The sequence below is a fragment of the Cetorhinus maximus genome, chromosome 2 (genome assembly GCF_964194155.1).
Source record: "Cetorhinus maximus chromosome 2, sCetMax3.hap1.1, whole genome shotgun sequence".
Taxonomy (NCBI): domain Eukaryota; kingdom Metazoa; phylum Chordata; class Chondrichthyes; order Lamniformes; family Cetorhinidae; genus Cetorhinus; species Cetorhinus maximus.
Window position 1 is genome coordinate 219,687,550 of NC_135880.1, and position 17,341 is coordinate 219,704,890.

Below are 17,341 nucleotides of genomic sequence, written 5' to 3' on the forward strand. Positions count from 1 at the left end.
GAGGAGCTGAATATTATTTAAATGGAGAAAGACTGAAGAAAGCTGCAGCACAGAGGGACTTGGGGGTCCTTGTGCATGTATCACAAAAAGCTAGCATACAAGTTCAGCATGTAATAGGGAAGGCAAGTGGAATGTTGGCCTTTATTTCAAAGGGAATGGAGTGTAAAAATAGGGAAGTCTTGCTAAAACTATACAAGGCACAGGTTAGGTCACATCTAGAATACTGTGAACAGTTTTGGTCCCCTTATCTAACGATAGATATACTGGCATTAGAGGCAGACCGGAAACTGTTCACTCAGTTGATCTCGGATATGGAGGGATTTTCTTATGAGGAGAGGTTGAGTAAGTTGGGCCTGTACTCATTGTAGTTTAGAAAAATGAGAGGCGACCTTATTGAAACATATAAGATTCTTAGTGGGCTTGACAGGGTAGATTCTAAGAGGTTGTTTCCCCTTGTGGGAGAGTCTAGGACCAGAGGGCATAATCTCAGAGTAAGGGGTCACCTATTTAAGACAGAGATGAGGAGGAACTTCTTCTCTCAGAGGGTAATGAATCTGTGGAGTTCTTTACCACAGAGGGCTGTAGGGACTGGGTCGGTAAGTACATTCAAGGCTGAGATAGACAGATTTTTAATCAGTAAGGGAATCAAGGGTTATGGGGAAAAGGCAGGAAAGTGTAGTTGAGGATTGTCAGATCAACCATGATCTCATTGAATGACAGAGCAGACTCGACAGGCTGAATGGCCTACTACTGCTCCTACATCTTATCTTTTAAAAAGCATTTTGTGTTTGACTATTCTAATTTAATTTCTTGGTGAAGAAACAGAGAAGGATGATGAAGGGAATACCGTGGATAGTATCCATATGGATTTTAAGAAAGCATTTGACAAAGAACCACAAAGAGCTGCTTAACAAAATTGAGGCTCATGTAATAGGAGAGTTAGTGTCAACTTGGATAAAAAAATTGGCTTAAGGACAGAAAACAGCAAGTTGTGGTAAATGGTTGCTTTTCAGGCTGGAGGGTGGCAGACAGCAGTGTTCTGAAGAGTCAGTGTTTAGACAACTGCTTTTTTGATATCGTTGGATATTGGAATACAGAATAAAATTTCAAAATTTGCCAATGATACCAAACTTGGGAGGTGTGGCAAACAATAAGGATGATACCAATCAATTGCAATAGGACAGAGATATGCTAGCAGAATGGGCAGACAAGGAGCAGATTAAATTTAATACAGAGAAATGTGAGGTGATACATTTTGGCAGAAAGGATAGGGAGAAGCAAAACAGACTTAATGGCAGAGTTCTTAAGAAGCATACAGGGACAGAGGGACCTGGGGGTTCATGTGCATAGATCTTACAATGTGGCAGGACATATTGAAAGTGTAGTTAGCAAAGCATATGGAATCTTGGGCTTGAAAATAAAGGTATTCAGTACAAAAGCATTGAAGTTATGCTGAACCTTTATAAAGCTCTAGTTGGGCAATAACTAGGGTATTGCATATAGATCCAGTAGTCATGTTTTAGGAAGGATGTGAAGGTCCTGGAGAGGGTGCAGAAGAGATTTACCAGAATGGTTCCAGGGATCAGGGATTTAAGATAAAAGGATAGTTTGGAGAAGCTGGTGTTGTTCTCCTTGGAGCAAAGGAAGTTAAGCAGAGATCTGATAGAGGTGTACAAGACTATGCCAAGTTTAGATAAGGCAGACAAAGTAAAGCTGTTGCTATTAGCTGATGGTACCAGAAGTAGGAGACACAGAGTTAAGGTTTAGGGCAAGAGATGAGGGGTGGGTGGGTGGCAGGGAAATGGGAATAAGAACACTTTTACACAGAAAGCAATAACAACCTGAACTCACTTGCCTACAAGGGTGGTGGAAGTGGAGAGGATCAATGATCTCAAAAGGAAATTAGACAGGAACTTGAGCTAAATAAATTTCCAAGGCTACGGGATAGAGCTGGGGAATGGGACTGACTGGATTGCTTTACAGAAAGCTGGCATGGACTCCATGTGCCAAATGGCCTCCTCCTGTGCTGTAATGACTCTATGGCAAGAATGAGTCATGTACATGGATAGTGAATGGCTCTGGATTTTCAATCTATTGAACAGATATATGTGATTGACTTTTGGCCTATCATGAATTGAATTTTATAATGCATCCCTGAATGTACTTCCATTGATTGCCAGGATTGCCTTTATAGTCTTAGAGTCATAGAGGTCTACAGCACAGAAAAAGGCCCTTCAGCCCATCAAGTCTGCGCAGGTCAAACCTAACTATTCTAATCCTATTTTCCAGCACTAGGCCCATAGTCTTGTATGCAATGGTATCACAAGTGCACATCCAAATACTTTTTAAATGTTATGAGGGTTTCTGCCTCTACCACCCTTTCAGGCAGTGAGTTCCAGACTCCCACCACCCTCTGGGTGAAAAAATTCTTCCTCACATCCCCTCTAAATCTCCTGCCCCTTACCTTAAATCTATGCCCCCTGGTTATTGATCCCTCCACCAGGGGGAAAAGTTCCTTCCTGTCTACCCTATCTACGCCCCTCATAATTTTATACACATCAATCATGTCCCCCCTCAATCTCCTCTGCTCCAGGGAAAATAACCCCAATTTTTCCAATCTCTCCTCATAACTAAAACTCTCTAACCCAGGCAAAATCCTGGTAAGTCTCCTCTGCACTCTCTCTAGTGCAATCACATCCTTCCTATAATGTGGATTCCAGAACTGCACGCAATACTCTAGCTGTGGCCTAACCAGTGTTTTATACTGTTCCAGCATAACCTCCCTGCTCATAAATTCTATGCCTCGGCTAATAAAGGCAAGTATCCAATATGCTTTCTTAAACACCTTATCTACCTGTCCCGCTACCTTAAGGGACCGGTGGACATGCACACCAAGGTCCCTCTGATCCTCGGTACTTCCCAGGGTCCTATCATTCATCGTGTATTCCCGTGTCTTGACTGTCCTGCCCAAGTGCATCACCTCACACTTATCCGGATTAAATTCCATTTGCCACTGATCAGACCATCTGACCAGCCTGTCTATACCCTCCTGTAATCTAAGGTTATCCTCCTCACTATTTACCACCCCATCAATTTTTGTGTCATCTGCGAACTTACTGATCAACCCTCCTACATTCAAGCCTAAATTGTTTATATATACCACAAACAGCAAGGGACCCAACACCGATCCTTGTGGAACCCCACTAGACACAGGCATCCAGTCACAAAAATACCCCTCGACCACCATCCGCTGCTTCCTGCCACTCAGCCAATTCTGGATCCAATTTACCAAATTCCCATGGGCTCTTACCTTCGTTATCAGTCTCCCATGCGGGACCTTATCAAAAGCCTTGATGAAGTCCAAGTAGGCTATGCCAAATGCATTGCCCTCATCTACACAACTGGTCACCTCTTCCAAAAATTCAATCACATTGGTCAGACATGACCTCCCCTTAACAAAACCATGCTCACTGTCCTTGATTAATCCCTGCCTCTCCAAGTATAGATTAATTCTGTCCCTCAGAATTGCTTCCAATAGTTTCCCCACCCCTGAGGTTAGACTGACTGCCCTGTAGTTCCCTGGTTTATCCCTTCCTCCCTTCTTGAAAAACGGTACCACGTTGGCTGTCCTCCAGTCCTCTGGCATCTCTCCTGTGGCCAGAGAGGTATTGAAAATTATTGCCAGCACCCCTGCTATCTCCTCCCTTGCCTCACCCAACAGCCTGGAATACATTTCATCCGGGCCTGGAGATTTATCTACTTTTAAGCCTGCCAGACCACTTAGAACCTTCTCCCTTTCTATGCTAATTTCTTTAATTATATCACAGTCTTTCTGCCTGATTTCCATACCCACGTCATCCCTCTCACTTGTGAACACCGACACAAAGTATTCATTTAGAACCCTACCTACATCTTCTGGTTTCACACACAAATTATCACTATGGTCCTTAATGGGCCCTACTCTTTCCCTAGTTATCCTCTTACTCTTAATGTACTTGTAAAATAACTTTGGATTTTCCTTTACTTTACCTGCCAATGTTTTTTCATGCCCCCTTTTTGCTCTCCTAATTTCATTTTTAAGTTTTGCATGCATTCTGCCACTGTTTATAGGTATCCACCTGACAAACCTCTTAGATGGAATCCAAAAAGTGAAATAAACAAGCACTTTAAATTATTTATGAATTCAGAACAAAGCATCTAATGAGACCAGTTCCAAAAATAATGGCCAAGAAGTTGCTTAGTATCTTGGATGGATTACAAATAGTATTTGTCCTCATTCTCAAACCACATGTTAGCCAATTTGTTTGGCGGGGTTTATTGTAATGCTGGGTGTACTACGATACTTTTTTCAAAAAGTGGCTCATCCAGGCAAGCTACAGTACATTGTTCCAGATTTGCTGCATTGACAAGCCTTGTGCCCAGGCATCTGATGGCTGACCTGGGATAGCCCAGCTTCACTGATCTCCCTTCCCTTCAATTACCTGACTGTGTCACCAACTCCTATGGAAATTGTTAGAAAAAGCAAGAGGGAAAATAATAGTACACACATATATAGAATATAGTGAACCTATATAAAAATGCTGCACATCTCATCCGGTATTTTACTTCTAGATCTTTGATAATTGTGGCACGAGAGATTAAAAAAAACAAAATGAAGGAACAGTTCAAAATTTTATAGCATTTCTTGTGCAGTGTAATGAGATAAATGTCAGGCTTCAAACTCAGTGGGAAAATCAACCACCACTTTTGGAGACAAAGTTAATAATGTTATCAACTTTGAGATAAGAAATGCTCTGCACTTGTTCTCATGGTTCTGCAGATTTGCAAGTTTATATACCTATGTAACGTCACAATATATTCTCCAAATTTTTGCAATTGTGAATATTAAAACATGAAGTTGAAGAACAATTTCATTGAACAGGAAGGTAAATCTCTTACACATTTTCTACAGTTTTTGGCAAGTACGGGAAATAAGAATGAATATTCAGAGAACAAATATTAATCTCCTTTAAACGACATTTTTTTTAAAAAGCACTGGACTAATTAACTGACAGGGATGGTAACTGTAGACTAATTAAATCTGAATGCAATTGATTTCTAGAAATCTTATTTGAGGCTCAGTGTTACTGTACATCAAAAGCTTGCAAAACAAATATAATGAAGACTAATGGTGTTGTCAGTTGTTAATTGTGGTTACTTGGCTGGAATTCTTGACAAATTAATTAGTTGAAAACAATTAAAAGAATACAATTTCAGTTTGAATTGGAATATATCAGACCTCCATCTATAATATTGGTTTTGGAAGCCAAGAACAGTGCAGGTTAAAACACACTATGCATCAAAGATGATGAGGATGCTTTGTATCCTAGGAAACACAGTGAGATTAACTGACTCAGTGTAGAAACTCCAACTGACATGTTCAAGTTTAAAAAACCATTGGAAACTATGCTTTCTCGTGTTAAAGAGAAAGGCATGCATTTATATAACACCTTTCACACACATTAAGACATCCCAAGATGCTTCATAAACAATGAAATGATTTTTCTTTATAAAGTGCATTCTTGTGATGTAGAAAATGTGACAATAAATTTGCACACAGCAAAGGCCACAAACAGCAATATGATAATGAACAGATAATTTGTTTTAGTGATGTTGATTGAGGGATAAATGCTGGCCAGGACACCAGGGAGAGCTCCACTGCCATACTTAAGATAGTGTCCATGGGATCTTTTACATCCACCCAAGGGGGTAGATAAAGTCTTGGTTTAATGTTTCACCCAAAAGATTGTACATATGACACTGCAGCACTCCCTCAGTGCTGCATTTGAGTGTCGGCTGAGATTATGTAAAAGCAATTACATACAACTTTCTCAAGATAGATGAAGTTGAATTATCAATATTAGAATAGTTGTTAAGCAGGATGAAATTCCTATTATTATAAGGTTTGGGAATCCCAGCTGAGAGACCTATTGATCATTTCTCTTCAAACTGAACTTTTCTTTTCCACCCATTCTCTCCAAAAGATACTGCCTCCTGCTGAATATAGTTCTTATGATTGCCAACAGCTATAAACTCATAAGCATAGAAGGACGACCAGTCTGTCCATCAGGCGTTTACTGGAACAATCCAAAATTAATTCCACTGTCTTTGCGAACGTTACGCAAATGAGCTTTATTTTTGTGAACCCAGATATGAGTGAGCTAGTCACAAAGAACAACATCACAGCTAAGTCAAGCCCTATTTTTCTTGTCACCCCCTCCACTTCACAGTGTGCAACTCTCCAAAGCAAGCTTACATTATGTTTTCTCTAGACATATTCATTTTTCTAAAATACACCTCTTGACTTGCTGTTTTCTGTTTAAAAATCCCAATTCTTTTCATTTCCCATTTTTTTCTGTTGGTCAACACCTCAGTAAACCTTGCCTCTTCTCCCTCTCTTCCCGAATAGCACTTTTACTTGCCCAGGTTGCCATCCTTTTCCTTATCCCCCCCCAAGGTGTCTATGTCAAATGCAGTCCTCTTGAAATAAGGTTCAGCAGAGCATGCTACTAGCATGTACAGCTAGGAAAAATGCCATCTCCATGACAAAGTTTTCAAGCCACATGGAACAACCATTATAAACTGCAAGAGTTTTTTTTAAAACATAGTCAGTAAGAGTAACACATAAAAGTTTCTACAGATGGAGGGTCAAAATTAAAGTAGCATTGCCTATGCAAAGTGTATGGGGTAGAAATTGATCTTGGGCATTAGCCCAAAATGGGTGGGTTTACATTGGCCATGAATTATACACCTCACCTAATATTCAGTTTTGTTCAAGTCAACCTTACTGAAAACTGGACAGGTTATATATAATGGGCAAAAACAGAATTACCTGGAAAAACTCAGCAAGTCTGGCAGCATCGGCGGAGAAGAAATCAGTCAACGTTTCGAGCCTCCATGGCCCTTCGGCAGAACTGCAGCATAGTTTCAACAAGGGAGAAATATAAATTGGTTTAAGGTGGGTGGGGGGCGGGGGGGAAGAGACACATTGAGGGTGTGGTGTGAGCAGATAATAATCAAAAGATGTCAGAGACAAAAGGGTCAAAGAGGTGTTGAAGGTGGTGGTCTTTGTCTGAGAAAAGTGCTAATTAAGAATGGAAAACAGGATATTCAAAGTACAGCTCTAGTGGGGGTGGGGTGGAAAGACTAAAGGTTTTAGTTTTAGATTTAAAAATAATGGAAATAGGTGGGGAAAGAAGAATCTATATAAATTATTGAAAAAAAAGCGGGTGGGGGGGGGAAAAAAACGGGGTGGGGATGGGGGGAGGGGGAGTTTAAGATCTAAAGTTGTTGAATTCAATATTCAGCCCAGAGGGCTGTAAAGTGCCTAGTCGGAAGATGAGGTGCTGTTCCTCCAGTTTGCGTTGGGCTTCACTGGAACAATGCAGCAAGCCAAGGACAGACATGTTGGCAAGAGAACAGGGTGGAGTGTTAAAATGGCAAGCGACAGGGAGGTTTGGGTCTTTCTTGCGGACAGACCGCAGGTGTTCCGCAAAACGGTCGCCCAGTTTGCGTTTGGTCTCTCCAATGTAGAGGAGACCGCATTGGGAGCAACGAATGCAGTAGACTAAGTTAGGGGAAATGCAAGTGAAATGCTGCTTCACTTGAAAGGAGTGTTTGGGCCCTTGGACGGTGAGGAGAGAGGAAGTGAAGGGGCAGGTGTTGCCCCAGCTATGCCTGTCTCTTTATGGGGTATGTGGAACATTCCTTGTTCCAGTCCTACTCCGGCCCCCTCCCACAACTCTTTCTCCGGTACATCGATGATTACTTCGGTGCTGCTTCATGCTCTCGTCGGGACCTGGAAAAATTTATTAATTTTGCTTCCAATCTCCACCCCTCCATCATCTTCACATGGTCCATCTCTGACACTTCTCTTCCCTTCCTTGACCTCTCTGTCTCAATTTCTGGTGATAGACTGTCCACCAATATCCATTACAAGCCTACCGACTCCCACAGCTACCTCGACTACAGCTCCTCACACCCCGCTTCCTGTAAAGACTCCATCCCATTCTCTCAGTTCCTTCGCCTCCGTCGCATCTGTTCTGATGACGCTACCTTCAAAAACAGCTCCTCGGACATGTCCTCCTTCTTCCTTAACCGAGGTTTTCCATCCACGGTCGTTGACAGGGCCCTCAACCGTGTCCGGCCCATATCCCGCGCATCCTCCCTCACGCCTTCTCCTCCTTCCCAGAAACATGATAGGGTCCCCCTTGTCCTCACTTATCACCCCACCAGCCTCCGCATTCAAAGGATCATCCTCCGCCATTTCCGCCAACTCCAGCATGATGCCACCACCAAACACATCTTCCCTTCACCCCCCTTGACGGCATTCCGTAGGGATCGTTCCCTCCGGGACACCCTGGTCCACTCCTCCATCACCCCCTACTCCTCAACCCCCACTTATGGCACCTCCCCATGCCCACGCAGAAGATGCAACACCTGCCCCTTCACTTCCTCTCTCCTCACCGTCCAAGGGCCCAAACACTCCTTTCAAGTGAAGCAGCATTTCACTTGCATTTCCCCTAACTTAGTCTACTGCATTCGTTGCTCCCAATGCGGTCTCCTCTACATTGGAGAGACCAAACGCAAACTGGGCGACCGTTTTGCGGAACACCTGCGGTCTGTCCGCAAGAAAGACCCAAACCTCCCTGTCGCTTGCCATTTTAGCACTCCACCCTGTTCTCTTGCCAACATGTCTGTCCTTGGCTTGCTGCATTGTTCCAGTGAAGCCCAACCCAAACTGGAGGAACAGCACCTCATCTTCCGACTAGGCACTTTACAGCCCTCTGGGCTGAATATTGAATTCAACAACTTTAGATCTTAAACTCCCCCTCCCCCCATCCCCACCCCGTTTTTTTCCCCCCCCACCCGCTTTTTTTTCAATAATTTATATAGATTCTTCTTTCCCCACCTATTTCCATTATTTTTAAATCTAAAACTAAAACCTTTAGTCTTTCCACCCCACCCCCACTAGAGCTGTACTTTGAATATCCTGTTTTCCATTCTTAATTAGCACTTTTCTCAGACAAAGACCACCACCTTCAACACCTCTTTGACCCTTTTGTCTCTGACATCTTTTGATTATTATCTGCTCACACCACACCCTCAATGTGTCTCTTCCCCCCCGCCCCCCACCCACCTTAAACCAATTTATATTTCTCCCTTGTTGAAACTATGCTGCAGTTCTGCCGAAGGGCCATGGAGGCTCGAAACGTTGACTGATTTCTTCTCCGCCGATGCTGCCAGACTTGCTGAGTTTTTCCAGGTAATTCTGTTTTTGTTTTGTTTTGGATTTCCAGCATCCGCAGTAGCTTTTAGCTTTTTGTTTTTATATATATATAATGGGCGGTCAATGCCACATATTCAACGCAAATGCCAAAGAACAATTTCTAAGTGTGTTTTTTTTATTCATTCACGGGATGCGGGCTTCACTGGCTAGGCCAACATTTATTGACCATCCCTAGTTGCCCTTGAAGAGGTGGTGGTGAGCTGCCTTCTTGAACCGCTGCAGTCCATGTGGTGTGGGTACACCCACAGTGCTGTTAGGATGGGAGTTCCAGGACTTTGATCCAGCAATTTGGATGCTTTCCATTTATGAAAGGAAAATTATGTTTGACAAGCCTACTGGAGTTTTTTGAGGACGTAACTAGCAGAATAGATATGGGAGAACCAGTGGACGTGGTGTATTTGGATTTTCAGAAAGCTTCTGATAAAGTCCCACATAAGAGGTTAGTGTGTTAAATTAAAGCACATGGGATTGGGGGTAATATATTAGCATGGATTGAGAATTGGTTAGCAGACAGGAAACAGTAGTAGGAATAAACGGGTCTTTTTCGGAGTGGCAAGCAGTAACTAGTGGGGCACTGCAGGGATCAATGCTTGGGCCCCAGTTATTCACAATATATATCAATGATTTATTTGGATGAAGGAATCATGTGTAATATTTCTAAGTTTGCTGCCGACACAAAATTTGGTGGGAATGTGAGCAATGAGGAGGGTGTTAAGAGGCTTCAAGGTGATTTAGACAGGTAGATTGAGTGGGCAAATACATGGCAGATGCAGCATAACGTGGATAAGTGTGAAATTATCTACTTCGGTAGGAAAAACAGAATGGCAGAGTATTACTTAAGTGGTGATAGATTGGGAAATGTTGATGTACAAAAGGGACCTGGGTGTCCTTGTACACCAGTCATGAAAGCAAGCATGCAGATGCAAGAAGGCAAATGGTGTGTTGGCTTTCATTGCAAGAGGACTTAAGTACAGGAGCAAGGATGTCTTACTGCAGTTACACAAGGCCTTGGTGGGACCACACCTGGAGTATTGTGTGCAGTTTTGGTCTCCTTACCTAAGAACAGATATACTTGCCATAGAGGGATTGCAGCAAAGGTTCACCAGACTGATCCCTGTGATGGCAGGATTGTCGTATGAGGAGAGATTGGGCTGACTAGACCTGTATTCACTGGAATTTAGAAGAATGAGACGGGGTTTCATTGAAACGTATAAAATTCTGACAGGGATGGACAGGCTGGATGCAAGGATGATGTTTGCTCTGGCTGGGGAGTCTAGAACAAAGATTCACAGTCTCAGGATACGGGGTAGACCATATAGGACTGAGATGAAGAGAAACTTCTTCACTCAGAGGGTGGTGAATCTATGGAATAATCTACCACATAAGGCTGTGGAGGCCAAGTCACTGAATATATTTAGGAAGGAAATAGATAGATTTCTGGACTCTAAAGACGTCAAGGGGTATGGGGAGAGATAGGGGTATGGCTTTGAGATAGAGGATCAGCCATGATCATAATGAATGGTGGAGCAGGCTCAAAGGGCCAAATGACCTACTCCTGCTCTTATTTTCTATGTTTCTATGTTTCTAAGATTGAACTAATAACTGCAGGATTAGGAGAGGTTATTACAAATAAAACTCACCACCATCTTTTCAGGATGGTCAATAAATTTCAGTGACAACCATACCCAAAGGATGAGTAAATACTTTAAAAAAAAAATAATGCCATAGCAGGGAAGAACGCTACTGTGGCTACATTTTTACCCTCTAAATGAAATGACAGGATATGATGTAGGTGTTAATATAGTGTTCCACAATTTAAGCTTAAAATGGATGAATTTAGCAACTATACATTAGATCCCTTTCTTCAAATCATTGATTATAGATTGTAAACAGTTAAAGCCCCAGCACTGATCCCTGTGGCATTCCATTTGTTACATCTTGCCAACCTGAAAATGAACCATTTATGTCTACTCTGTTTCCTGTTAGCTAATCAATCCTCTAACCTTGCTAATATGTTTCCCCCTACACCATGAGCTCTTATTTTGTGTAGTAATGTTTGATGTGGCATCTTATGAAATACCTTTTGGAAATCTAAGTACACCACATCTACAGGTTCCCCTTTAACTACATTGCGAGTTACTTCCTCAAAAAACTCCAGTAAATTAGGTTAAACACGATTTCCCTTTCAGAAAACCATGTTGATTCTGCCTGATTGCACTGAGATTTTCTAAGTACCCAGCTATAACTTCTTTAATAATACATTCCAGCGTTTTCTCCACGACAGATGTTAAGCTAACTGGCCTGTAGCTTCCTGCTTTCTGTCCCTCGCCTTTCTTGAATTAAAGAGTTACATTCACTATTTTCCAATCTGATGAGACCTTTCCAGAATCTAGGGAATTTTGGAAAATTAAAACCAGTGCATCCACTATCTCAGCGGCCACTTCCTTTAAGACCCTAGGATGAAGTCTATCAGGATCTCGGGACTTGTCAGCTTTTAGTTCTAATAATTTTCTCAGTACCCTTACCCTGGTGATTGTAATTGTTTTAGGTTCCTCCATCCCTTTCACCTCTTGATTCACAATTATTTCTGGGATGTTATTTGTATCATCTACAGCGAAGACAAATGCAAAACATCTGTTCAACTCATCCGGCATTTCCTCATCTTCCATTATTAATTCCTCCGACTCTCTCTAGAGGACAACACTCACTTTACTTACTCTTTTCCTTTTTACATATCTATAGAAATTCTTAGTATCCATCTCTATATTTCGAGCTAGCTTTCTCCCTAATTTCTCCCTCCTGTTGATTCTTTTAGTCATTCTTTGCTGTTTTTTACATTCTGTCCAACCTTCTGATCAGCCTCTAATCTTCATGGGATTGTACGCTTTTTCCTTTCAATTTGATTCTAACTTTAACTTCCTTTGATAGGCACAGCTGGTTTCCCTTAAGTCCTTCTTTCTCACTGGACTGTATCTTTGCTGAGTGTTATAAAATACCTCCTTAAGTGTCTGCAACTGCCTCTCTACTGACCTAACCCTTAACATATTTTCACAGCTCACTTTAGCCACCTCCGCCTTCATGCCCTCATAATTGCCCTTATTTAAGTTTAAAAGACTGATCTTAGACCCACTCTTCTCTCCCTCAAACTGAATGTTAAATGCAATCATGTTATGGTCACTGCTACCTGGGGGCTCCTTTACTAAGAGGTCATTAATTAATCCTGTCGTTCCTAATCCTAATCTAGTTCATAATCCATGCACTTTAGAATATAACTTCTAGTTTTAGGAATTAAAGGGTTAAATGCAAGATAACTGGAAACACTTGGTTAAGAAACTGGTATGCAAAGATGCAAATCAAACAAACTTGAGTTAATTACAGTGAAAAGTTAACTTGTGTTTATTTCACAAGAATTTGATTGAAATATATAAGATCCTGGGTCTTGACAGGATGGATATGGAGAGGATGTTTCCTCTTGTGAGAAGCTAGAACTAGGGGTCACTATTTAAAAATAAGGGGTCGCCCATTTAAAACCGAGATGAGGCAAAACTTTTTCTCTCAGAGGATCGTGAGTCTTTGGAACTCTCTTCCTGGAAAGGTGGTGGAAGCAGAGTCTTTGAATATTTATAAGGCAGAGGTGAATAGATTCTTGGTAAGCAAGAGGGTGATAGGTTATCAGGGATAGGTGGGATGCAGATTTCAGGTTACTATCAGGTCAGCCATGATCTTGTTGAATGGTGGAGCAGGCTCGAGGGTTTGAATGGCCTACTCCCACCCCTTGTTCATACGTACAGTCAGAATTGATTATGAAAAAAAAGAACAATGAATGACACATCTCTAAGCTTTTAATGGAGCTAGGTCTGTCCTTGTCTCAATAAAACATTTGATTTTTTTTATGTAGTTCCCACATGAAAGAAGCTAAAAGTCATGTTGGGGACAGCAAGCCTGGAGAGAGGGCAATTATATCCATTAGAGAAATAAATTATTGATATGGGTCACAGAGTTAAAGGGTTTGGGCTTGAAGATAAAAGGTAGTTAAGTTGCATTTCTGTTTGAACCATTCCAAAGCATGCTACATTGTCATGAAGTTAGGCTGTAGGGGTTAGAAATTCTTTTGTTTAATTTAGCTGTGTATTTTTCACAGAAGGCAGTTGCAGATTTGGCCTGTTGAAGACTGCATTTCATGGAGTCGGGAGATAAAAGGAGATAAATTTTAGTCCAGCTTGCACCTTAAGCAGAGAAAATTCTAACTTTATTGTTCACCATGCAGAATGCGAATGGGGGCTCAAGTTCAGTTTGGAATTTGTGAGGGGAAAGGAAGCTGGAAGATTTGTCCAGTTTGAAGCTGGAGGAAGAAATTTACAGTGGTCCTCACAGACTCTTGAGGCAGGAAGCAATCAACAGAGTTAGTTTGGGAGGCTGAGAAAAGGCAGTTGAATATCTGCCGGCAGCCAGGACAAGGAGCTGAGGAATCTATAGTTGTGAGGTTTTAAAGGAAAAGTTACAAGGGTCACTTAGTCAAAAGCTAACAGAAGGATCCCCAACAGAAAGAGAAAGCTGGAATACTAAGGGGAATTAAAGTAAATTCTGGAGGGCTGTGGCATACCTTTGGATTAGTCTCAGGAGAACTGAATGAACCTTTAAGATTCGTGTAATGTATTGCGGGGGAGGGGGGAGTAAAAGGAAAACTGGATTCACAGTTTACGTAGTTATTAACTATATTAAGTTAATAGAGCTTGCTTTTTAAAATTATTTTTATACACAATAAAGTTTGTTTTTGTATAAAAACTTGAAATCTTGTGGCGTAGTTCCGTCAGTTAATCACAGGATGTTCGGATTTCTTTTTAAACATTAATGGTCTCTAACAGTATCACAACATAAGCAAATTATTTATTTGCAAATTGGATTTTGCTCTACTTGGAAATAATTTTCTTTTTGCAACTCCACCAGTCACTAAACAAATTATTTCAGTAAGGGGAAATAAGATGGAGTTCTTTTAAGCACGGAAGGAATCGTTCAGATGAACCTGCATGTTAACAGCACTCTCCAACAGGTTAGGAATTCCCCTCCCAAAAAATATAGGGGTAGTGAACAGGATGGAATACTACATTTGTTATGCATCATACCTTTTGCGGTGGATTACCCAACTCATCAGGATCACTGCTAGGCATTACAGGGTCTTTTTTGTCCCGTTCGTTTGGTCCGCTGCCTGCATTAATTTCTCGATCTATAACTGCATGCTCTGTGGCACAGCTCGATTTGGGGTTGTCCCCATTCTGATGCTCAGACTTTAATTCTTCATCTCCAACTGGAGGCAGTTTTGACGAATTGTCCACAGAGTCACATCTACTATCTTCAGCTCCAATTTCTTTGTTCTCCTCTTCGTCAATTGCCATTGCATGTCCCCAGTGACCTGGTTGTTTAGCTCTCATTGGAATGAGATCATCTCCTGTGTCACTCCCACTTTTATCTTGGGCTCCTAGTTTTTCATCAACAGAGTCAATGTCATCATCAGCTTCCTTGTCAGGGTTTAACTTATTTGGGGTTGGGGGCTGCACATCTCGACTTTCCGAGTCAAGCACACTTCCGAGCTCACTTCTTCCCTGGCTTTGCTCAAACGACACCTTTTTGCATTTGCAAGTTGTAAATCATCAAAAAGAACAGGTCAGTAAGTTCTACTTAGCAGCCAATCTGCCAACCTATTTGTAACTACTTTGTCTAAGTTGCATTAAATTAAAACATGCTTACAATTATTGAAAGAGTAACCTACATTGCTTTAGGGTTAACAAAATATAAAAATTTCACAAAATTTAACTGTATTGCATGGATCATTTTTTTTAAACACTTGACTATTGATACCATTTCAGTGTAGGTGCTGCATGTGTATAGCATATAGCATGAGTCATTGCTTCATCTTATACCCTTTCCCTTGTGGCATACCTCTCAGCACAAATGGGCAAACTCATCCCAAGTGTGACTGATGTCTTGTGTGAAGCAACTTCAAAATGAGAGGTGATGTGTTTACCTTTGTTAAAAATGATGGATAATATTTCACGAAGGTCTGGTGGGCAACATACCCTGCAGCTGAACTCAGTTCAACATCAAGGGAAACAAAAATAATAAGGAACCTCAGGATGTGTACAAATACAGTAACTGATTTTCTGCAGACCAGTATGAAAAGTGTGACCAGTGCTGGGATGGTATTGAGCACAACACATCTTACAATTCAAAGGTTGGAAGTATAAGTCAAACAAAGATAGGCCCGAGAGACACTAACTCTCCAGCCATTTTTTAATGGTGCTGAATATAAACCAGAATTTTTTTTGGTGTGGGGTGGTGGTGGGGAAGAGAGTGTATTTTATGCCATTATAAAATTAAACTTCCTTTTCCCACATAATGCAAGTGGCTCTCACACATGGACAGAATAGCCATGGAGCAGCTAAAGTCAGATAAACAGTTTTGCCTGGTTAAAACAAATATGGTGAACTTAAGTATACAAGTTTTTTTAAGAAATATTTTTAAGTGGGTGGAACTGAAAAGCAGTCCAATCATTCCAGTTTCTTTTAACGAATCACTTACTAGTTTACGTCACACATTGCGCTACCTTGATGAATATAATTGACCTGGCCAAGAATTTTTGGCTCGTTACCTTTGATGTAATAAACTCGGTCCAATACATAGTAAATGCTTTTGACTATATGATGCACATAACTTGCATAGAATGTATAAATAACAGCACTTACTGACTTTTGGAGTGCAACACTGGTCAGCCAGACAAAATCCGGTGCGGCAGTTCACAGTTTTTCCACAAATCCAGAATTTAAGTTTCACCGATTCTATGTACATAAGCACTAACATATTGACAGAAAAGCTCTAAAGGGCAGATTCTACTAATAAAGGGAGAAGGGTAATCAGCAGTTGGGTGGGTGGGTGGTGGGGTGGGGGGGGTGGATTTAGGAGGGAGATGGGAAGGTTATGCTACAAAAGTTCAGTGATATCAGTCTTGTGATGTCACACAGCTAATCAAAAATCACCTCTTTCTGGCTTCCTGCTTCTTCATCAGACCCTGGGAGGTTTTGAAGTTCAGGTTCAGTCCCTTCATCAACATGATCATGATCTGCATCCTCATCAATCTCTGCACTTTCCTGAATGTTTAAAGAAATGTCCAGTAATGACACCAATGAACAGTGAAAAGGTATAGCACAGTCAACTCCAGATAAGTGCCTACCTGATCTCTACACATGAACCCTATTTTCTCGTTTCTATGATGTAGTTTTCCACATCTTCCACATGTCCTTAAATTAAACAATCAGGAACCAAAACTAACATCTGCCTCAATCACTAATGTACTTATCAATTTCAGAAAACTATATGAGGATCTCTGAAAATTCCTGTTATAATTCAGTATATTTTGGGAAATAATATCTTGGGACTGATATTTTGGGGGAAAAATAATCTTTGAGTTATATTTTAAACTACTGAGAATGTATAGAGCATGAAGAACAAAACCCAGGTTGTACCTTCATCTTTAATTTGCTTACAAGGGGTGAACCATAGACAAGCATTTTTGCCAAACTGATTCACAACAACTTCTGTAAAAATAAAATGCTGGAAATACACAGGAAGATTCACCATCACTGTTAAGTAGGGCAAACGGGTTAATGTTTCACATGTAGACCCACTGGCAGAAGTTCTGATGAACCCCATTTTATAAGGTAGTTATCCTCACTTGACCAATAAATGCCACTTGACATGGACCCCTTGCATGCAACGCTACAGGAAATCAAATAACTACTTACAAATATGCAGCTATTTTCCTTATCCCTAAAAAAGTGCCTGAAACTAGTTTACTGCCTTACTGAGACAGTAAGGCAGACATAGAGAAGGCGCTTCCACTCATAGCAGAGACCAATACTAGAGGCCATAAATATAAGATAGTCACTAATAAATTCAATAGGGAATTCAGGAGAAACTTCTTTACCTAGAGAGTGGTTAGAATGCAGAACTCGGCACCAT

General features: G+C 41.2%; 1 protein-coding gene across 9 annotated transcripts in view; it reads right to left on the bottom strand.

Annotated features, from left to right (window-relative positions):
* The window catches only part of cep164 (centrosomal protein 164), a 209,497-nt gene that overhangs the window by 88,859 nt on the left and 103,297 nt on the right, over positions 1-17,341 (bottom strand). For 6 of the 9 annotated variants that reach the window (XM_078532844.1, XM_078532836.1, XM_078532822.1 and 3 more), the window contains 2 exons: positions 16,360-16,470; positions 14,452-14,949 (listed from right to left, as the gene is read on the bottom strand). In XM_078532844.1, the coding sequence (XP_078388970.1) occupies positions 14,452-14,949; positions 16,360-16,470 (609 nt within the window). The remainder of the gene's footprint in view (positions 1-14,451; positions 14,950-16,359; positions 16,471-17,341) is intronic. The other 3 variants (XM_078532883.1, XM_078532867.1, XM_078532859.1) reach the window with 1 other exon arrangement.